The following is a 21,849-nucleotide window of genomic DNA, read 5'->3' as shown; positions in this document are numbered from 1 at the left end:
ACCCCCAAAAACTACCGAAGAAGATACATCCCACTTTCCCTTCTTTATTTTACCCTTATCAATACCATATCATCTCACAAGACAAGAAGATACGACTTAGACAAATCTTTAATTCCCCACCGTCCACAATAAATCAATCGCCATTCATATTGCGGAAGAACATAATTTTACTAACACAGTTAATCTTGATGGGAATAAAGTTGCTAAAAGAAATTCCTATGTTCTCTTGCACACAAGTAACATTTTAATTAAATACATTAATATGGTGAAATTTATTGACCAACTAAATAGCGATTAATTACGTTTAGTATTGACTGGAATATATAATATAAATCTCAATTAATATACAAATATAATCCACACATGTTGTAAGAACAAATCCTCCTTGATCGAGGTGTAAGGCTCTTGACTAGCAATCCGGAGATAACGGGTTTAAATCACAGTGTGCGCAAGTAAATTGTATTTGTTTGATTTGTATTATTTCATAATTTATTCATTAAAATTAATATAATTTACATTTGCGGCACGTTCGAAATTCTCCCAGTATCGCACTAGTGTAAGACCACCATTCGGAATTGGAATAACTTTAGTCGTGTTAGGTAACCAGAACTGAATAGCCAGGTACTTCCCCACCTGCCTCTTTCCTATCTCCTTCCTCTCCCCACTACACAACATACCCCAATTGGGAATGCCGTAGTCTCACTGGCTTTAGAAATAATTTATGATTTATCAATATCTAATCACAATGTTGGTGTGGTTGAATTTATTATATTGATAGGCCCGTGAATAGCTTAGTATTTCAACTTATACTCCATGCGATTTTTCGCATAATTTCATTCGATTCTCAAGGAAATGACAAAAAACAAGTTTTTTGAAGTAAGCAACATGACCTAGGTAATGTACGCGATACCCATTCATTGAATTACGAATAATATTAAAAGTAATCGTTGAAGAGGAAGATAAAAATAATAATAAAGCTAAACGAACCATGAAACAGAATAAGACACAGAAAATAAAAAAAAAGTTGAACCCGTAAAAAACAAAGTCTTTTTAACTATGGTTCACAAAAAAGTCCAATATCAAAGATTTTTTTTTGCTTGACTGAATATTGAATCATCCTCCCTAGTGACTTGTACATAAACTGCTGTAAAATTTTATAATGTCTATTAAAAATACAATAAAATTAAATGGTTTGACTGCGGATTGAACCTCCCTCAGGTATTGGAGTCAACCGTGCAAACAACTACGCCAAATCTCAAACGGGTAGGACTGACATTTATTTCATATATTAACTGCAGTATGTCATCCAATTTTCAAAAAAATGTTAATGCTTGAATGCCACCAATTGCTTGAAAAATTGTGAACGACAACGAATCTATTTGCTGAGTTTCAGCTCGATCGAAAGTCGGCAAGTGGGTTGATTTCCGTTTCCAAGATTTGCATCCATTCATTACCGAAGACAAAAGTGAAATTCAAAAAGATTTATTTAAAAAGGTAACGATCGTAACTGGATATCCAAAATACCGGGACATACTTTATTTTACAATTCCTTACAAAAAAAATTTCAACATGCTCTATGCAAACATATTATCGTAGTTTTACATTGAACATTACTGTCTTCTTATCAAATTTTATTTGATTTTTGTCAAGTATTACCCACATCAGCCGTTTTGATTGTATGAATCACTTTGTAGCCTAAATAAAAAAATTGACGTTATCTTTTTTTGATAAGAAAACATTACATATTATTTCTGCGGAATTTAACAGGAATTCCAAAGGTTGGGAAGGTCTTGGATAGTTAGATAGTCTTACTAGTCTTTAGACTCTAAAACAGATGAAGTTGGAATAACTATAATAATTCAGTAAACCACAGGCGGGAAGTTGAGCAAAGGGTCTAACCGCATGCAATTATTTCAGAACCGAGATCTAATTACTAAGAATATTAATAGTAAGGTTTTATTATTTCAGAGGTAAAAATGGCGGAAAATTTCCTTCTTCCTTAGTTCCCTTGTTCTAAGACGGATCATCTGCGACAAAACGAAGCACTCGCCGGGAAGGTTATTTATCGTAGGTTATCTTTGTAAGATCCAAATTATGATTTTTTTAAATTAAATCTATGAAAAACAACAACAGAAATAAAATTCTTCTAAATAACTAAATTAACCATTTACGGAAAAAATTAGTATTGCTGATTTATTAAATTCCGATAAAAAAATGGGACTGCAGGCGGTTTCCTGTGAAACTTTGAGTACATATAGAAACACGTGTTCCGACATCGCGAAAACACATTCCTGTTTTGCTGAAAGTATATTGGGAAAGAAAACCTATCAATTAATTGATGATGGAGAAATTCTTAATAAATGAGCAATATTTTGATTCCCCGACAATTGGCCCCTCGACAGTTGGCCCGCCGTCAGTTGACTCTCCGTACAGTTGATCCCCCGGAAAGTTGATCCCCAGGACAGTTGATCTCTCTTCCAGTTGACATTTTTTGTAGTTGACCCCCCAGACAGTTGATCCCCGGATAATTGATCCCTCTGCCAGTTGATCCTTCTGCTAGTTGATCCCTCAGACAGTTGATCCCTTAAAGGATTATTTCTTCTGTAGGTACGTCCTCTATCAGTAAAGTCAGTATGTGGGCAGGATATACGTACGTATAACGAAAATCAATATACACATATATGTAGAAGTCTTGAGTGGAAATCCACTCTACAAATATTTTTCAAAACAATAATACCATATCCCATGAGAGTATGCAGTGAGAATAACCAAATACGACATACTTATATATGCAATCGGTTAAGAGAAATACGCTTTACCTACATACATGTAATGTAAGTAAATGTCCCCGAAAGTGTATGCAAAGAGGATCTACTACTTTAGGTACCAATTACTAAAGTCGATATACATATTTTTACAAACAATAAGGCCCTGTCCTCAAAGGAGTATGAAGTGAGACTAACAAAATACGACATACTTGTACATGCAGTCGGTTAGGGAAGTACTACGCTATAATACATAATTGTTCCAAACAACAAATCCAATCGTTAAGATAATTCATCAATATAATGGTTCTCCATTATTGAGCTAAGGGGTGATTTCTAATCCTGTAAATTTATTTGTAAACGTGTCCCATATTCAAAACTGGAATCCTACAGGTGTTCCTATTCATATCATTATTCTTGGATCAATATTGGGTAAAATATTTCAAAGAAACTGTCATTATAATTCCTAAAATAACAACTTTTGAATGCATTTCCACTTACCCAACCTCCTACGCTGATGTAACAATAGTTTGTAGCGTAATGTTGCCATTAATTTACTAATAACTTCTCCGTAACCAATAATTTTATTTCTGTGATAAAAGACTCCTAATAAATAGTATTTGTTCAAGATATATAATCTACTGCCGCCCGCGTAAAAGAACCATATAAGAGCAAGCTCAATTTTGTACAATAAACCGTGATAGAATTGATAAATAACCGAAGATCAGGGCCTCGATTCTCGACAAAGTCATTCGTATATGATTATCTACCTTCGACGACAATCAAGAATAAGAATGTCGACCAATGTATATACTTTGCGAGCGGCCTGGATTGGAGAATCAATACCCAGAACCTGCGTGCCGACATTTAGTATTTACAACAACTTTCACAAATTATAGTATGTTTTACAAACCGTATGATAATATGGATTGTAATTTGTTTAATTGTGACGCGCGTATTGACGAATGGCTCGCGATAAACATAGTCTGTCCGTTGCTCCGGACTGTCGTGAGTTTATTTACCTTAATCTTCCCACGCGTGAATTTACCTTTAGACTAATGAGCAGATTTCTACCTGGAGAATGGTCTACCTGGGCATAATCTCTGATTTAATTCCCGCCTACGCAACATATGACGATGTTTTGGCGACAATGTAAAGGCGTTAACAAATAAACCTGTCAGGTACCTATCAAATAACTACGGGTTTCCTACATAGACATAGACTAAAGGTGTTATTTAATCTTTGGTGGGGTACGTAATAGTTTTGAAGTGTTTTGTTTATTTATTGGGAAATGCGCAGTTGAATTTTATTACAAATGATAAGATAATATTAAAACTTCCATAGTTAAAGTACCTATGAGTGTCCATACAATATGTGTGGAATTTCGTCTGCGATGAGTATTTAGATTTTAGATAAATTCATATTGTTTTTGAACGCTTAGAAAGCAGATAATAGATTGAAAATCTACACAAACAAAGACATAATTTTTAAAGTCACTTACCGATAGTTTTTTATCGTGTACACTATAATTACTACTTTATACAAAACTAAAATATATATTTAATCAGACAAACTTGTTATACAAGTCATAGTCACTTCAATTTTTTTGGTTTAATACACAATATTTTTCAACTGCTAAATCTTGTTTCAGAGAACTATTTTTAATTTTTTGGGAGCGTTTACGGTAATTTTTTAATGTAAACTGAAAGCGTGGTATTTTCTCTATCTAAAACTGTATAAGAAGAAAGTATATGGGAGATGATGTAGTGTAAATGTGCTATTTAAAACATAATCAATTATTTATTTTTGTCCGGGAACTTGTAGTCCAAGCGGGATTTTTATAAAGGGGAATCGATTTTGTGGGAAAATTTTTTTGATTTGAGTTTTTGTTTCCGAAAAAATCGCGTTCAAAGTTGGAATAGAAGTTGAACATGGAGTTAATATCAAGTCTGTATTTTTTATGAAATATGTCAAAGAATAGATCCGGCTCTAATTTTTTTTAGCCCTTTAGATGCCGAAAAAAAATTGAAAACTGGAAAAGTAAAAAAAAAAATCGAAATGCTGAAATCAAAAATAAAGTAGTTTTTTTGGGCTCGCTATGTGATCTTTATTCACCAGTTTCCAACTTGTACTACGAGTTTCAGGACACCACGAGTAAAATTTTATTTTTGTTGTTGGTTTTTGGGGTGTTATGCCGTGTTGCGCTAACTCCTTCTTTAGCCGACGTTTCGGACAGCGTTGCAGTGTCCATCATCAGGGCAGATCCGGTAGATAGTAAGATGCGTCACATCTTCGGATCTACCGGATCTGCCCTGATGATGGACACTGCAACGCTGTCCGAAACGTCGGCTAAAGAAGGAGTTAGCGCAACACGGCATAACACCCCAAAAACAAACAACAAAAATGCTTTTGGCCGTGAGAATCTAAAAACTTACAAAATTTTATTTAATTTGAATCAATACCGCACAAGAGTTCAAAATGTTCCTAACCATATGGACCACTAAGACTATGGAATCCCTATTTAGGGTATACTTTAAGACCTATTGGCGCGCCAATAGGACAGATTTTCATTTATATTTCTTCATTCAAATTAATTATGCTTAAATGTGCTTATTTTGCGTGTATTTAAACAGGCCTGACTATGCAAGTACAACCCAGCCTTAAAGTATACCCTAAATAGGGATTCCGCCATGGCGGTTGAAATTCGAACGAAGAACAAAATATTGGTAGATATATTGAGGGTCTTCGTGGTTTGCCAGCCGAATCAAATTAATATAAATCAGAGCTGATTTTCAGAAACGCAGAAACGATCACTTTGATTTCTGGTTTAAACCCACACCATCAAAATGAAATTAGGGGGAGGTAATGGAGTGGGAGACATTTGAGATTAGTTTATAGATCTGAAGGGGAGTAAGTACAAAACCGTCGGTTTTAGGACCTGGCGCCTCCTGGAAATATTAAATGTATTTAATTCTGGTGTAAATTCTTCGTCTTCTCTACCTATTGTATTAGTTTTACGAATTATTTATTTATTTATTTATTAACGCCGATTATAGCGGCTTTTACAAAAGAATAACAATTGCTTTAAATATGAATACAGAATATACATAGATAATAAAAAAAATATAAATGTAAAATACATAAAAGAGAACAATAAAAATAGTAGTATCAACATAAAAAAAGTACAATGAGTAGGTTATTATAAATACAATACAACATATTATAAATCCCGGATATTATGTTATGAGTTATGAGTGTTAAGAAATTAATACTTTAAAACTGTATTTAATTATAGTCAATCTGAGAAGCGCTGACAGACAGTTTTAATTAAGTAGTGTTTGTATGAGCAATATTTATAGGTTTATCCAAAACATATTTATTTCCAAGTACATGCAGGTGATTCATTATGGAATTGAGTTCAGCGTTAGATCCTGTATTGTTGCAATGATAGGGGAATTATAATATTTTGGCGAATTTTTTTTTACAATGAGCTGTAAAAAGTTTTGCTGACGTAGAAAATTGTATTAAAAGAGCTGTACAATTTTCATACAGAAAACGATAGTCAGATCACCTCGCAAAAAAACGTCCAAAAAGTTTTCAGTGGTTCAGAAACAATCAATTTTTCTGTTTTAGAAGTAACTAAAAGCATTATTATAAGTTATTTTTATATGGGTGTACAAAATTCTTTCCTGTTTTCTATAAAGCGCTGTAATTTTTAATTTTTTAAGCATTCAACATACAAAAAAAGCTTTAATGTCATACAATGTTGTTTATCGTCGTAGCGCCCGCGCTGTCCGGTCGCGAATCGTTTCGCGCATTCCTTCGGAATTAAATCGCTCTTTCAAGTGAACGTTGCAATTATTATTACGTAGACTCCAATCGCTGCTGTGAACTTTACACATTCCGAGGATCCATCCGATACCCGTGCAGCCTCGTCCTATTCCAATACTCTGACTCTGACTCGAAGGCTCTGCTCTCTGCTCGTGGCTGGAGGATGTGGTGGTAAAGAAGGCTGTGCGGCTGTGAGGCTACGTTTACTAGTACCTACCGGCGGGTGCGAGCAATATCCGTAATACCTCTCGTATCAAAGCGACCAAGCATTGCGGAGTTCTGATCGTAGAATTTAGAAATGTTCTAGGTCTTGGTGTCCAAATATAAATTTACTGATGAACTAGTGAAAAATGATTTTATAGAGAACAGGTAATCTGTTTTCTATATCTCAATTTCCAATACTGTTTACTATTATCTATCAACATATTTATTTATAATTCTCAATGTATTTAAAAAAAAAAAATCCTGAATGTTGTCTTCTGAACGAATCAATTTATATTATTCGCCGCTTAAAACAACAACTGATACCAATTTTCATCTTCAAAATTGAAATCATAACATACGTTTTTATAGGTAGATAATATATAGTACTGTTTTTTCTATAAAATAGAGTAAGTTATCCCTACTGCTGTTATCAAATAAAGTAAAATTAAAATTTTCTTGGTGTGAAGACAGATAAATGATCACCTTAAAGAAAGAAGTAAAGAACATACGCACACGGATTTTTTTGGCAAATTTCTGACGGAAACAAACAGGCAAACAAAAAAATCTGAACACGGCCCCATTTATAAAAATCGGCCCCACCCCCTATAGACACAAACCATTAAATTTATTTTCCCCGAAAATATGTTATTTTAACTATTTTCGAATATTTTTAACTGTGTAAAAATGAATGGAAACCTTTTATATTTATACCATTGTTATAAATCTTCAGAAATGGTACTTTGCTTAGGGCACGTCGTCTTTCGACATTTAATAAGTAGCTGTAATCTCGCAACGGCCGATCAACGATCACACTCCGTTCAACCAATGAATTCAACAATTAACCGCACCGCATTCAACGCCTACAATTCGTCCGATAAGAACGCCGTTACCGCTGCCGCGAGCGAACCGAGCCACGAGGTACCGCGATACTGCAGTAGGCAGTAGGCTGTAGGTAGGTACTCCAATACTCCCATCGCCATCTGCCGTGGAGGGGGAACATTCCATCGGTCGGCGTGAGATCGCCGCTTGTGTTTGTCTTCACCGTTCGACTCGCGCGAGATAGACAGTTAAAAACAATACCGAACTATATCAATCAATGACTCAGTGATTACTCTAAAAAAACTCTGACAAGAACACGTCTTCAATGCGTAGAAATCAACAATTTTGTGTGTGGTTAGTGATATTTTTGATAGAAATTTACCGTGGAAAGGTGAGCGCGCGAGTTCGCGAACGATATTAATTCAACGATTTCGAATTCCGAACGAAATTCCCGTGTGACGTTTGCGGACGTCCGCCTTTTGACCGGTCACATTGTTTACACCGTGAGAACTTCGATTATTTCTATTAATAATTTTAAAGAAAATCGTAGTTTTATGTACCAACAATGCTAACTTAATATTAAAATTAAAGTGGATATTAACAAGTGTGTCACTAATACTTCTACAAAAATTTTAAAGCTGTTATCAAAGCAAAAGGTGACATTGTGTTTAAGATAAATACCCAGCGATAATAATTACATGACATTACTAAATTTGTGATTAATACAACATTAACATTATAATTCTTTACGATTGTACTGGAGTAACATTAATAAACCCCCGTTTCTTTAGTGTTTTAAAAATCGCACAAATATTACAAAGTAAAATTGTATTAATAAATTGGTGAAAACATAAATACTCCAGAACATTAAATTTATAATACAGTAATACCATAAATTTAAAAAACTTAGAGCCTCAAAATATTGATATTAAAAGTTACCTTTAAAATACTATGCTCATATGAAATTCGTGATACGCGGTAAACATAGTGAAATTAAACCAAATGACTGTTTTAAATTCATATTCTATGCAAATGGCATAATTCTACAATTACAAATTTATAAGATTCCGTTGTTCAAGTGATTAAAAGTTATCGTATAAAATATTAATCTTAATGATTGAAAACAGCACTAGTGCCTGACATTTCGTACTCAGATTGATATAAAGAGAAGTGATGTGACGGTTTTAATAGACATCCAACGAGTTTAGTCAGGAAAGGACTAAAGTGAGCCGAGATGGATATTAAACCTGCCATGGAATAATAATGGTGGTCGCAAGTCGTTTGCCAACAGTAAGTCCAAAACTGGTTCATACCATAAATTACTATGATAATTATACCGTATTATTAATACATTCCTAGGCATTAAGTCTCCCGTGAAATTAAAGTCAAATTAGACTTGAATAGTTCAAAGGTGTTAGGAGTGTTCTTAGACCTAGCAAAAGCTTTCGACACCATCTCACACAAATTACTCCAACAAAAACTCAAAAACATTGGCATAACAGGTCCACCACTAAAATGGTTCATTAGCTACATTGAAAATAGACAACAAATTGTAAAAATAAATAATCAAGAAAGTGACAAAGTAGGCAACAGGTATGGAGTACCCCAAGGCAGCGTCTTGGGTCCCATACTGTTTCTCATCTACATTAACAGTCTAACTGAGATAAGCCTAGGGAACATAGAGTACAAAGTAATCAGTTATGCAGATGACACTGTAATTTTATTCAAAGCCCAATCATGGGAAAACGTCTTCAAACACACGGAAACAGGGATGACTGAAGTAAATAGATGGCTAATAAATAATCTACTGACACTAAATATTTCTAAAACTAAATACTTAACTTTCAGTAAAACATTAGCTGGTCAGCCAGATAGTCACCCACAACTTCATCTTCACCCCTGCACAGTTACCTCATTAACTAACTCACGCTGTGTTTGTGACAAAATTGATTATGCGCAAAATATTAAATATCTCGGTTTAACTGTTGACAATAACTTAAAATGGGATCTCCAAATCAACCTAATTACAAAAAAAATACGGAAACTCTCTTACATCTTCAAAACAATTCGAAACATTATGTCACTACCTCAGCTAAAAAATATATATTTTGCACTCTGTCAAAGTATTCTTATGTATGGTATTTCAGTATGGGGAGCAGCAGCAGAGACTCATCTCAAATCACTTAAAATTAATCATAAAACAATAATCAGAATTATGTTCAGAAAGCCTTATCAACATCCGACAGAACAGCTAATGATCAACAATAACCTATTAGACATAAATAAACTATTCATAAAGAAGATCATCTACAAAAACTGCATAAAAATATCACCACACTTCATAACTCACTCGCAAAACACAAGAGCAAACACACACAATCAATTACAAGTACCATATATCAAATCAAATTTTGCCAAAAAACATGAATCTTACTTGGCACCACATATATTCAATAAGTTTGTAGCCCAAACAAAGACCTATGTCGCATCTAATAATTTGAATTGGGTATTCAAAAGATTTTTAAACTGGTTGAATGTCAAAGAAAGAAGAGAGATAAGTAATATTCTTAATATCTAAAATTATATATTTTCTTTTTTCTACTCTGTTTCTAATTTCTGATTTTCCTCTTATTTTATTATTATTATTTTTACTATAATATTTATATTTCTTTTTTTTTCTTTTTTAACCACTTATTTGTTTTTATGTAATTAGAAATTGTTAGTTACCAGCCTCAGAACAGACTTTGTCTAGTGAGGAGGGTAAGGAGAAAAATCATGTATGTACATAACTAATAATAAATAAACGCCCGGGTTGCCGGCACTGAATTGAAATTGAATATTATCACGTATTATTGGTTTAGGCTTAATTTAATGCGGCTGCCTTGTTTATGTGGGATCGAGTTTTACTTAATTGGTAGTTTTCGGTACAAGAGTGAGATTTAATTACAAGCTTACCGGATTAATGAATTGTTTAATGTAAATTAATTAAGTGATTTATGTGTTCTTCTTGATACTGTTATGTAAACATCATAAAAAGAACGACTCTTCAATTGGGATTGGTTGGGGATTTTGGGTGCACAATGAAATTAAATACGCGATTTAATTAAAAACCTAATGGATTTATGAGTTATTTAATGTGAGCAAATCAAATTGTTAATTTGATATCTAAGCTCTTCATTAGTATATGTGTTGAATTGTATTTGCAATATGCTATTATTTGGGTCATAAAGAAGAAATACTATTGCACGTCTTTTGATATTGGTTTGAATGGAAATTTATGATGCTCCATAAATTTAGCTATGTGATTAAATTACAAACTAATTGTATTTATGTATTTTTAAATGTGCGTAAATAAAGTAGTTGATATTATTTCTATATTTTTCTTTAGCACAAAACTAAGTTATGCTATAAATGTACCCAGTGGCAAAGATTAGCAAGAATTAAGATAATTAAGAATTAAGATTAGAGAAAATGATTATGAAAAATGATACTGGTTTAGATGAGAATTGTGGATTTTTGATGAAATTAATATAACGAAATAACCATCAAGCCCTTTTCCCGCAGGGGTGGGCAGAGAGGAAGGACCGCCAAACAACTCGGTCTTGGCACACACTCCTTGCCTCATTCACATTCATAAATCGTCTCATCATTCTCTTCTATTATTCTGACTAGTGACACGACCCGACTCAAGTGTCTGATTCATTTGATCGTGCCATGTCTTCCTCCAGCGTCCCCGACTTCTGCTACAATTCGCATTTACGTAATTTATTCTCTTTACATGCCCAAAACATGTAAGCGTCCCTTTATTAATATTACTTATTACACATACATCAACATAGCATTCTTTGCATTGCTTTGGCATTTATCACACAATCATACTGATGAATATTTCAAGGAGATGAATATTTTGACGGTGAAGCAAACTGTGTATTTGAATGTACTTATTTTTATACATAAAATTAACATAGGGATGATGTCTAAGGAACTGAAAAGAAAAATAAATTACAATAACGAGATACACGGACACGGGACGAGAAATTCTAAGCAAATTAGATTGCCAACAAGAAAAAAAACAAGCACCCAAAAATCTCTGATGTACCAGGCCGTTCAACTCTATAACAAAATCCCGAAGGAAATTACTGTGATAGAAAATATTAATAAGTTCAAAAATGAATTAAGAAAATATGTCCATCTCAATTATTAATGTTTCTTTTTTTGTGACTTTATTGAAATATTTAAAGAAAGATTATGTTTGCCAAACAATGTACATGTTTTTTTTTTTGTATTAGGCAATTCACCCTAAAAAGAGTGCTATGTGCCGTTAAAGTTAGGGGAGATGGTTATAATTTTATGGGAAATCTATACGGGAATAGGAAATTTCAAATATTGAAGTCATTCAAGTCTATGAACTTGTATAGAACTGAGAAAATGCGAGAATTGTTAAGAGAAAGTAAATAAGGAATACTAAGGGGAGATTGGTGGGTGATTTTTATAAGTAAACGATAAATGCATTTGAAAGGTGAATGATTTTTACAATTAAAGAAAACATGATCAAGAGTCTCATTTTCCATGCCGCACTGGCAGAGTGGACTATCTAGGACATGTACATGTTTATATGTTTATAAAACTATTAGCACACACAAAGATGTGAGCTAACTTAAGATTAATAAATAAAAATAATAAAAAATACTGGTTTTACCACACTTACGCCTCAGAGATCTTATTTCTACAGCATTCAGTTCTTATTTATATATATATATATATCAAATTTATTCACAGTGAGGAAAGGAATCAATTTGATTCCTCTATTCCCCATTCATTTAATTCACAAATGATTAATCTGGCTAGACATTTATATATTTTTAGATACATTTCTTAATTTGCTAAAAGATATAATTTCGTATAAGTTTGTTAAAAAGAGTCAAACATAAATAAAAATATGTGTTTTTTTGACAAGCGACAGTGGCGCCGCGGTACAAAATGGAAAATATATGTATGTATCAAAATGTCATCGAATATTGTATAATTCGTAATTGTCATCGAAATTTGAAATGATGTGTCAAGAATTCAGACAGGCGATGAAGTACCTAACGACCCATAAAATAGTAAATTTTTACTTGATCATTCTGCAGCATATTTATCTTCACAAATCTTTCCTAAAATAAACATTCAAAATGCAAAGCGTACTATATAATATTCGGGAAATAGTCACTATCTATCTTCCGCCCTTGTTTATTTGCCTCAGATTGATATAGTTTTCTAAAATAACAAAGAACATATTGGTTATGTTATAAGTTATAAGTCATAAAATATCCATTATCGTGAGTCATGCTTTAGATTGGACCCACCTTATCTATCATTCATTTTGTGTGGGCTTTTTTGTACAGTCAGAATCTGATAAGTAATCTGGATGGCAAAAATAAAACGATTTTGCGATTACAGTATCCGTGGGAGCAAACAAGAATTCCATATCTAACCAAACACAATCCCACAAAACTAGACGTGGTGTTACAATGTATAAATTAAATTATGTGTTATCGTGGTGACTCTTTATCTGGGATTGAATCTAGTCTCATTAATAAAAATCTAATTTTGAAATTTTAAAACGGTGGTGGTATTTTATACCGGATCGAATAAAGCCTAACAAATAAAAAATATAAATTAAAATTTCTAAATGCAAAAATCCGAGATGACATGGTATGATTTTTTATTCAGATGATCGGGATTCTGTAGAGCAGATAACCTGTTTCCATGTGTATTTTTTATAAATGATTTGTGAAGCTGAAAGAATTGATAAAAAAATGTGTATTTGCCTTTCGAAAGAACACCCCAAAATGTTTTGTGCGTTATAATTTTCATAAATGTGCCATATTTATAGAACCTAAAAATATGGAATAGTGGGAGAAATCTTGGTGCCTTTAAACCGCAGTAAGCAGTTCATATATTTCCATGTTAATATTTTGAGGAATAATATTAATTCAATAATATGCAAATGTATGTATATATTTTACAGGGTGTCCGGAAACTCGTAGTACAAGCGGGAAACTGGTGAATCTACATCACATTTGGAGTCGATTTTGTAGTATATTTTTTTTTTATTTGAGCTTTCGTTATCGAGTAAATCGAGTTTGAAGTTGATTTTTATTTTTTTTTTTTAATCAAATTCTTATAAATTATTACTGAAGATCAAAGTACCCAACTAATTAAAACTATTTGAAAGTAAAACAAATGAATAAACTCGGATTTGAAGCATTATTTTGAAATCACCCTTCATTTAACCCGGTGTAATCATAAAATATTTCTGCTCTGCAGGGTTAAAACATCTGTTATTCAACCCTAAACACCAGAAAAAACTTTAACCCTAAAATAGCCGAAAAATATTTTTTTTTGGTTTTTTTTTTTTTTTTTGAAAATGCTCAAATCAAAAAACTTTTTTTTTTTTGGGTTCCCCATGTGGTGTAGATTCTCCAGTTTCCCGCTTGTACTACGAGTTTCCGGACACCGTGTATACCCAATCGCTATCGGCTATCGTTTGTCTGAATTGTTCTCACAATCAGTTCCAATTTGTTGTGATATGGTGAAGTGTGTGCTTACGTATGTAAATGTTGTAGATGTAATACTGTGTCACCAACTCCAATCCTTTAAGAACTGGTAATACGTTATAATTTGGGATGGTTTTTCGCGTTTTGTTTTGGTGTAGCCGTCAATTATCGGATTCCAAGAACTATTGCGCTTAACCCCGTCGTCTTTATTAATATTAATGGAAATTATATAAATTTCAATAGCCTCCGTAATTAGGCGTGTGTTTTGGCGCTTTCTAGGATTTCAGGTAAACATCCAAAGTAATGACCGATTTCAATTGAATGCTTATGAATTTCAATAGCCTCCGTAATTAGGCGTGCTATGTGTGTTTTGGCACTTCGCAGGATTTCAGGAAAAGATCAAAGTTATGGCCGGTTTCAATTAAATGCTCGGCAAATGCCGATTTGTCTAGATGGCAAAGTTTACGAGCTCAAAAGTGTTCTAATATTATTTTGGAGATTGTCCGTTCTAACTGACACTGTAATGCCGTCCTTGGCTAAAGAAGGAGGTAGCAAAACGGCATAATACCCCAAAAATAAATTACTATAATACTTTTGGCCGTAAAAATCTCAAATCATACCCCAGTTCTATTGCTCATTATGTTGGAGTTACAGATAGACACCGAGACCCACCATCGAAATTAGTATTTCAATTATAATTTCATGTCATGAAGCACAAATGTCTCAACCCTAGAATTGAAGAAGAGGAAGGAAAAATTGAAAGTAAAGGTCGGAACATAATTATTTATAAATTGTTCGTAATTTATTTTAATTTTAATTTTAATTTTAATTTTAATTTTAATTTTAATTTTAATTTTAATTTTAATTTTAATTTTAATTTTAATTTTAATTTTAATTTTAATTTTAATTTTAATTTTAATTTTAATTTTAATTTTAATTTTAATTTTAATTTTAATTTTAATTTTAATTTTAATTTTAATTTTAATTTTAATTTTAATTTTAATTTTAATTTTAATTTTAATTTCAATTTTAATTTTAATTTTAATTTTAATTTTAATTTTAATTTTAATTTTAATTTTAATTTTAATTTTAATTTTAATTTTAATTTTAATTTTAATTTTAATTTTAATTTTAATTTTAATTTTAATTTTAATTTTAATTTCATTTTTAATTTTAATTTTAATTTTAATTTTAATTTTATTTTAATTTATGGGTAGACAATCCGGGCTTATATTATAATATTCCAGAAACATCGCCATCGACTATGTTTTTTTCTGAGACGGAGTATACGAAAATATGCCATGTTAATTTTATGACAGAAACACATTCCAATTTTAATAGTTAATATGCTATTCTTACCTTGTTGTCCAACTGAATGTGTCCATGTTGCAATAAAATACATTATTTATAAGCTCATCCGGCCGTTTATATATTTATTTACATAAACCGAGTAGGTATGACATTCATTGAGAGCTCACATACCACACGGTCAATTAATTTCTTCATTTGAAGAGAGGTATACGGGGCAATCAAATTAATGGACAAGAGTAGTTTAATTCTAATTTAATTATGGCGTTAGATTGTGTTTAGATCTCCAGCAGAGATGCTGGGCTCACTCATCAAACACATTTCATTAGGAATCGTTTTAATCTCTGGTTTGTATGAGATTACGGCTTAATGTCATCATTATAATTTTACCCTCTTTAAGATTTGATCACATCTAATTATTAATGTCTTAACTGTGACTAAGTCGACGTTCTTATTATCAGTTTGTAAATAGGGTTTTTACGTTCCCGTACCCAAGATGGCAATAACGTTACTTATGTAACTTATTTAATCTATATCTCCGGAAGCTCATAGAGTACCATCTTTTAATTTCACCGTTACATCTATAATAATTTGAATATAAGAATTAGAATTTATAAAAAAATATTTTAAAATTAAAATTATCAATCAATCAATAAAATATTTAAAAAAAAATTCAATGGGAAATGTGGAAATAACTCAAATATTACATATTATTATTATATTATATATCTGACTATCATCTTGGGGTCGGAAGGGAGTTTTCTAGTTTGGTAGCAAAATATGTGAAAAATTATAACATTAGCAGATATTATCATAAAAGAAACCACATAAAAGTCACGTTCCATCCATTTATCAATTACAACAATGAACTAACCTTGCAATTTATCATAAACTACCCATCGGACTGATATCAGAGGGATTCAATATCCATGTTTATATAAATTAGTGTTGACTTACATTATCTCTACGTTACGTACTTTCATAGCTATATTTTTAACACAGTTGTACAAAGCCCTTCACACGTAATAAGCAGATATTTTTATCGACATTTTAAATTCGGCTTGTAGGTAGGTGTAATTCAGTATTGTCTATAAAATTGTTATTTAATTCGTCATTTTGCGTTATTTGTAATACTGTGATTTTAATAAGGCACTTCTAATATTCATTACAATACAATAAACGAACCATGCATTTTTTTTTCTTATCTTAAATTCAATTTGCTTCTTTACACTGCTGTGACAAACTTTACACCCAAAAAGGAACAATATCTCACATGTTAAATATTTCCAAACAAAATTATGTAAGGCAAAGTTTCTTTTCTTCGCTTACTTTTACGAACAAATTATTTAAATAACACTTCTTTTCAACTTCATTACTACAAGAAACAACTATTTACGATGGTGGAGATGGAAGAAGATGCATTTTTTCTATCAAAGTTCTAAATTTTCCATCGGAAATCTTTTGCCACCAAGTTGCAATTTTTTAGAATGAAGTGACGTTTGCTGAAAGGTTTCCTTTTGATCTGAATACGTGCAAGTTAACCCAAACTATGAACATAATAATCTATGATGTTAATATTAATCTCTTCTGCAACAGTTGTTTCTTGTATTTAGTAATTAAGGTGAAACGAAGCAGATTACTTCAACAATTTGGGTGTATTTAGCAGTAAACGGAGTAAGTAAACTTTACCAAAATTAATTGTCTAAAGAGGAATTAAAAATCTCGCAGACTACCCAATATCCACCATGAATGTTTTTACAGCTATAAAGATGAATATTTATGCATTTTTTAATCGAGCACTATTAAAATGCTTAAATTTTGCATTCTGCGTTTTCCCAAACGAATTTGCATAATAAAGTACCAACACTCCTCGTTTTTGAACGTCCAAAAACCAGTTGTTATGTTTTTTTATATCTTCCTTCGAAACGTTTAAAATGACTGCACAAATGTGTCCAATCGCTGACAGAGAGCTAATCTATGTAGATGAGGTTTCAAGAAATTATATTTTGTTTGTCTACTATTGTTTTTAGTGTCCTCAGTCGAAATGTAGTAGCTCTCTATCAAACAGCTAACGACTAAAGGCTAACTGCCTCCATGGTCGAGGGGTAAGGCTCTCGACTAGCCAAAGGTTGCAGGTTCAAATCCCGGCATGTGCAAATAAAATGTTTTCGATTGATTTGTGTTCATTCACAATTTAATCATTTAAATAATATGAATTATATTTGTGGCACGTTCCAGAGTGGAAGATACTCTCAGCATCGCTCTGGTGTAAGACCACCATTCATAATTAAAACTTTGCTTGAAATGGCTTTATCCGTGTTTAGTGACCAGGTCTGCATATTCAGGTACTTCCCTCTTCCCCATCTCTTTTCACTTTCCAATACCTTCAGCCTCACAACATACCCCAATGAGGGATGCTATAGACTGACTGGCTCCAAACTGTTGGGACTCTTATACGGTATTCACATAAGAAAAAAAAGAAACGTGAAAAAACAATAATAAACGGCAATGGTTACATCAGTTTCGAGCATGTACCTATCGTACAGATAATTTGAATATACGTTAGAAACTGACAAAATGAAAAACCTACTTTACATTCCTCGATTATCACAAATGACATAAAAGTTAACTAATCATACTGTTTTAGTTGGTAATTATATTTGTATTTAGTTGATAATAAGATAAGATAATAAGTTCAAGTGTCCAAAACAGTATGTGTGTATTAATTGTGTACCTACTCTAACTAAATCATACCTTTGCTTCTACAGTGATAGCTACTGATTACGTTGAACGTTGTTCAACAGGATTAAGTTTTGCCACAGAAACTCGTGCAGAGAATTGAGCAGCCTAATTCAAAATATTTAATTAAGTTAACAGTAGGCACATACCTAATACCTACCTGCTAAAAATTAATTTTATTTTTGTATGAGATAGTAACGAAAATTAATATTTAAGTCTAGGGGTCATTGAAACTTAAAGAATTCAGGGTTTTCTGCAAAGAGGAATAAAGCCAATACACAAAATATTTTGACTGTACAAAGAAGTGCAATATTATAATGCGCTGCCGGAAAGCATAAAGGCTTCATCAATTGATAGATTAAAACTGGATTGTAGAAGCCATATTCACAAAAAGAAAATGTAATAAAGAATAAAAAATATAAAAACGCATGTATGTAATTGATAATAAATTAGACATTTGTAAACTTAGAAGTACAAACTAATAAATAAAATTAATACACTAAGTAAATATTTTCAACTGGTCGATTGTTTTAAATTTATTTATTTTTACTAGGAATCAAACTATACGAACTATATTCCAAAAATATACGAACAAATAAATCAATTATCGAAATTATTCTTATACGTACATAATATTTATTACCAAAAAATAAGTATCTATCTGCTTAGTAAAATTCTTCCACTAATTGCAGAACTTTTTTTATAAATACTTATTTTAAACAGAAAATATCATTATTATATTATATTTATATTATATTATTTCATTATATTATTTTATATTTGAAACCAGAACAAGCCTGACTGAAATTTTTTTTTATTGGCAATTTTTTTGATACATATGTTATTATACAAAACATAATACAGAAACAAAAAATGTTATTTGCTTAGATCATTACAAGATTAACTTCTATCTTAAAATTTTATGAAAAAACAAAGTTTAAGAGTGCTCTCATGAAAAAATCATAAAATTTAGTTAGGGTTGTTCTGCAATAAGGGATTGAAGTATAACACACACTTTTCTTTAAAATTTGTATGTTTGTGTATGTTGGCAATGGAGATAGAATTTGACTCATTCTGAATAAAATTTTTGTTAGTTTTTCAACATTATTTTAAGAATATGAAAGGTGCTTGTGTTGTTCGTTGTGCTGTTTTGGAACATATTATATTATCACGAAAGCAAATAAAAAAAAACTTTTTTCTCTTCATTTTGGAGCTCATCAATTTCATGATGAAAGCTTTGAATGTTTTAGGTATCCGCATTTTAATAATATGTGTAAAATAATGTTATCGTTATGTTACAAAAATACCCCCATTACCAAATAAATATTTAATTAGGTTATTCAATACTGATTCATACGTGTATACCTTTACATTATAAAACATATATATCTTCAGTACCTGCACACCGACATAAAAACTAAAAAGGTATTTTAGTATTTAGTATTTTTTAATCAATTTGAGGTGCGTTAACTAATTATGTATTACAAAATATATTATAACAACTGTAAGTAGTTAGACAGCTCTTTGAAGTTTTGTGATAGTGCTATCAATCGTTGCGGTCTTGTGATAACAAAAATATTATTAACATTTCTGTATTTATATCCACATGTCTCTGATGGCCTGGAACTTGACACCATATTAGTAAATATGTGAATCAAGTAACTGTGTTGAGCTATTTTGAAATAGCAAATAATACCTATACCTTTTTTTGATATTTATGATTTTACCGGTTAATATTTTTTATTTTTTTTATTAACTCCACACTGAAGACCCTGAGGAAAATAATTTCCATCGGGGCCTATGTCATCTCTGGGGATACTGTGGGGAGGGTATTTTTGGGGAGTGAACATGAGTTTTGAAGAGACCCATGTTGTAGGAGGGAGGAAACACATAGGCCTGCAAATCGTTCCACAGCCGAGCTTTGAACTCAAGGACCAGTCGTGAAAGCGACCTGTTCTTATGTGACAAGATTTTAATTAAGATCTTTGATTGAATAAGTTTGTATAAGAATTCTTTATACCCACTGTACTAAGAAATTTATTGCTAGCATCGAGAGTTGATACATATTCAACAAAAACAACGTCACAGTGCCACCATTTTTTTTAAATTATACATTAATTTAGTTATGTTAAGGTCTTATAGTTAAGGTCTTAATAATTTTCAATAATAATAATAATAATTATGAATATTAATTCTTATTTTAAAGGCACAATAAATATCCGTCAATAAGCCGTTTCAATGGCGTTGTTTAATAATGTTCTTTTAATATATTATGTTACACACTATAGCATTAACAAATAAATCCCCATGTAGAATTTGATACCGGAAACGGATGTCAGTCTTAATTAATGACTCTTCCTTTGGGGTTCCCAATGGCCACTACATACAAATAATGATTTAAATTACACGCAATCGAGACACGAGCATTTACACCAACTTGTAAACTGAAGAGCTCATATTACGTCGCGTTTTATTCGTTCTGTAATTATCAAAATCCTTGGATGATTTCTGTAGCCCTATGTTTGTGAATGATTTCAACGAAAACTCTTTACAAAATATTAGTTCTTCTCAATAGCTTACAAACCATTTAGAAACTGATATTAAAAAACCTTCGCCTGCCTTCTGCTGATTGTTTCATTAAGGTTAAACGCGACGCTCGTTATATTGTACGTGTTCATAGAGGGCGTTAATTGATTTATTTTATTAAAATACGCTTTTTGTAAGGTATTGCTTTACAATATTAAGACAAATTATGACAACATGAAACATTTAAAATAATATAAAGTGCGCCAACTTCGGTGTAAAGTATTCCAGAGCGGAAAGTACTCTCAGTATCGCCCTGGTGTAAGACTACCATTCAGATTTAAAACGCTATTTGAAATGACTTAAGCCGTGTTTGGAGACCATGTCTGGATAGTCAGGTACTCTCCACCTTCCGTTTTCCCATCTCTTTCCCTCCCACTTCAGCCTCACAGCATTGGAAATGCCAAAGTTTCAGTCTCCTGATATATGTCCTGAAATGTCACAAAAAAAATTGGCATATTCGTTTGGCATTCCAACAGTAATTTATTAACAGTTTCTAAATAAGTGGATAGGGGTAGGTCGTTGGACTGCCTTCGTTGGAGTAGATTTTAAGGATACAAAAGAATCAATTTATTGATTTAAAAATCAGCGCGTTCTTCAAGCCGAATTTACATTACGCAACTAGTTGCATGCATGTTCCAAAAAATTTTAAGTAATTTTGTATTCATTTACTTAAAACATGCTATTTCTGTACATCTTAACATTGTAATTTAAAACATTATGACTACCATAATACGGGTATGAGCCTAGTATGGTGGTTGTAAGGAACACTCAAAAATTTTAATCACTTAAATTTTATGAATAAAGAAACACTAAAAGATAATAAACATTGCACAACACATAGCAGTTGGTGTTAATTCGTTAGTTGCTTCCTTAGCTGCTTTCAAAGATATTTAAATATGGTGACCGGATAAATCATTACATCTTTAAAAAGTTATATAAAGTCATGGGAAGTGATGAAACAAAAACTTTATTTACTTTGTTAAGTAGGTTAGGTTAGGTTAGGTTAGGTTGGGTTAAAAAAAAATTAATTTCAGTTAATGAATTTATATCACTTT

General features: G+C 31.8%; 1 protein-coding gene across 4 annotated transcripts in view; it reads left to right on the top strand.

The window, feature by feature from the left end:
• LOC149422943 (EGFR adapter protein-like) overlaps nt 1–21,849 on the top strand; it is a 311,323-nt gene that overhangs the window by 202,678 nt on the left and 86,796 nt on the right. Inside the window, exon 1 of one of the 4 annotated variants that reach the window (XM_089632388.1) lies at nt 8,259–8,909. The exons of the other annotated variants lie outside the window; for them this stretch is intronic. Within the exon in view, the coding sequence (XP_089488514.1) occupies nt 8,883–8,909 (27 nt within the window). The 5' untranslated portion in view covers nt 8,259–8,882. Of the gene's footprint in view, nt 1–8,258; nt 8,910–21,849 lie in introns of those variants that run through there. 4 annotated transcript variants of the gene reach the window in all.

This window comes from Hesperophylax consimilis, chromosome 6 (genome assembly GCF_061612785.1).
Source record: "Hesperophylax consimilis isolate HC1 chromosome 6, BYU_Hcon_1.0, whole genome shotgun sequence".
NCBI lineage: Eukaryota > Metazoa > Arthropoda > Insecta > Trichoptera > Limnephilidae > Hesperophylax > Hesperophylax consimilis.
This window is presented reverse-complemented; position numbering and strand designations above follow the sequence as displayed.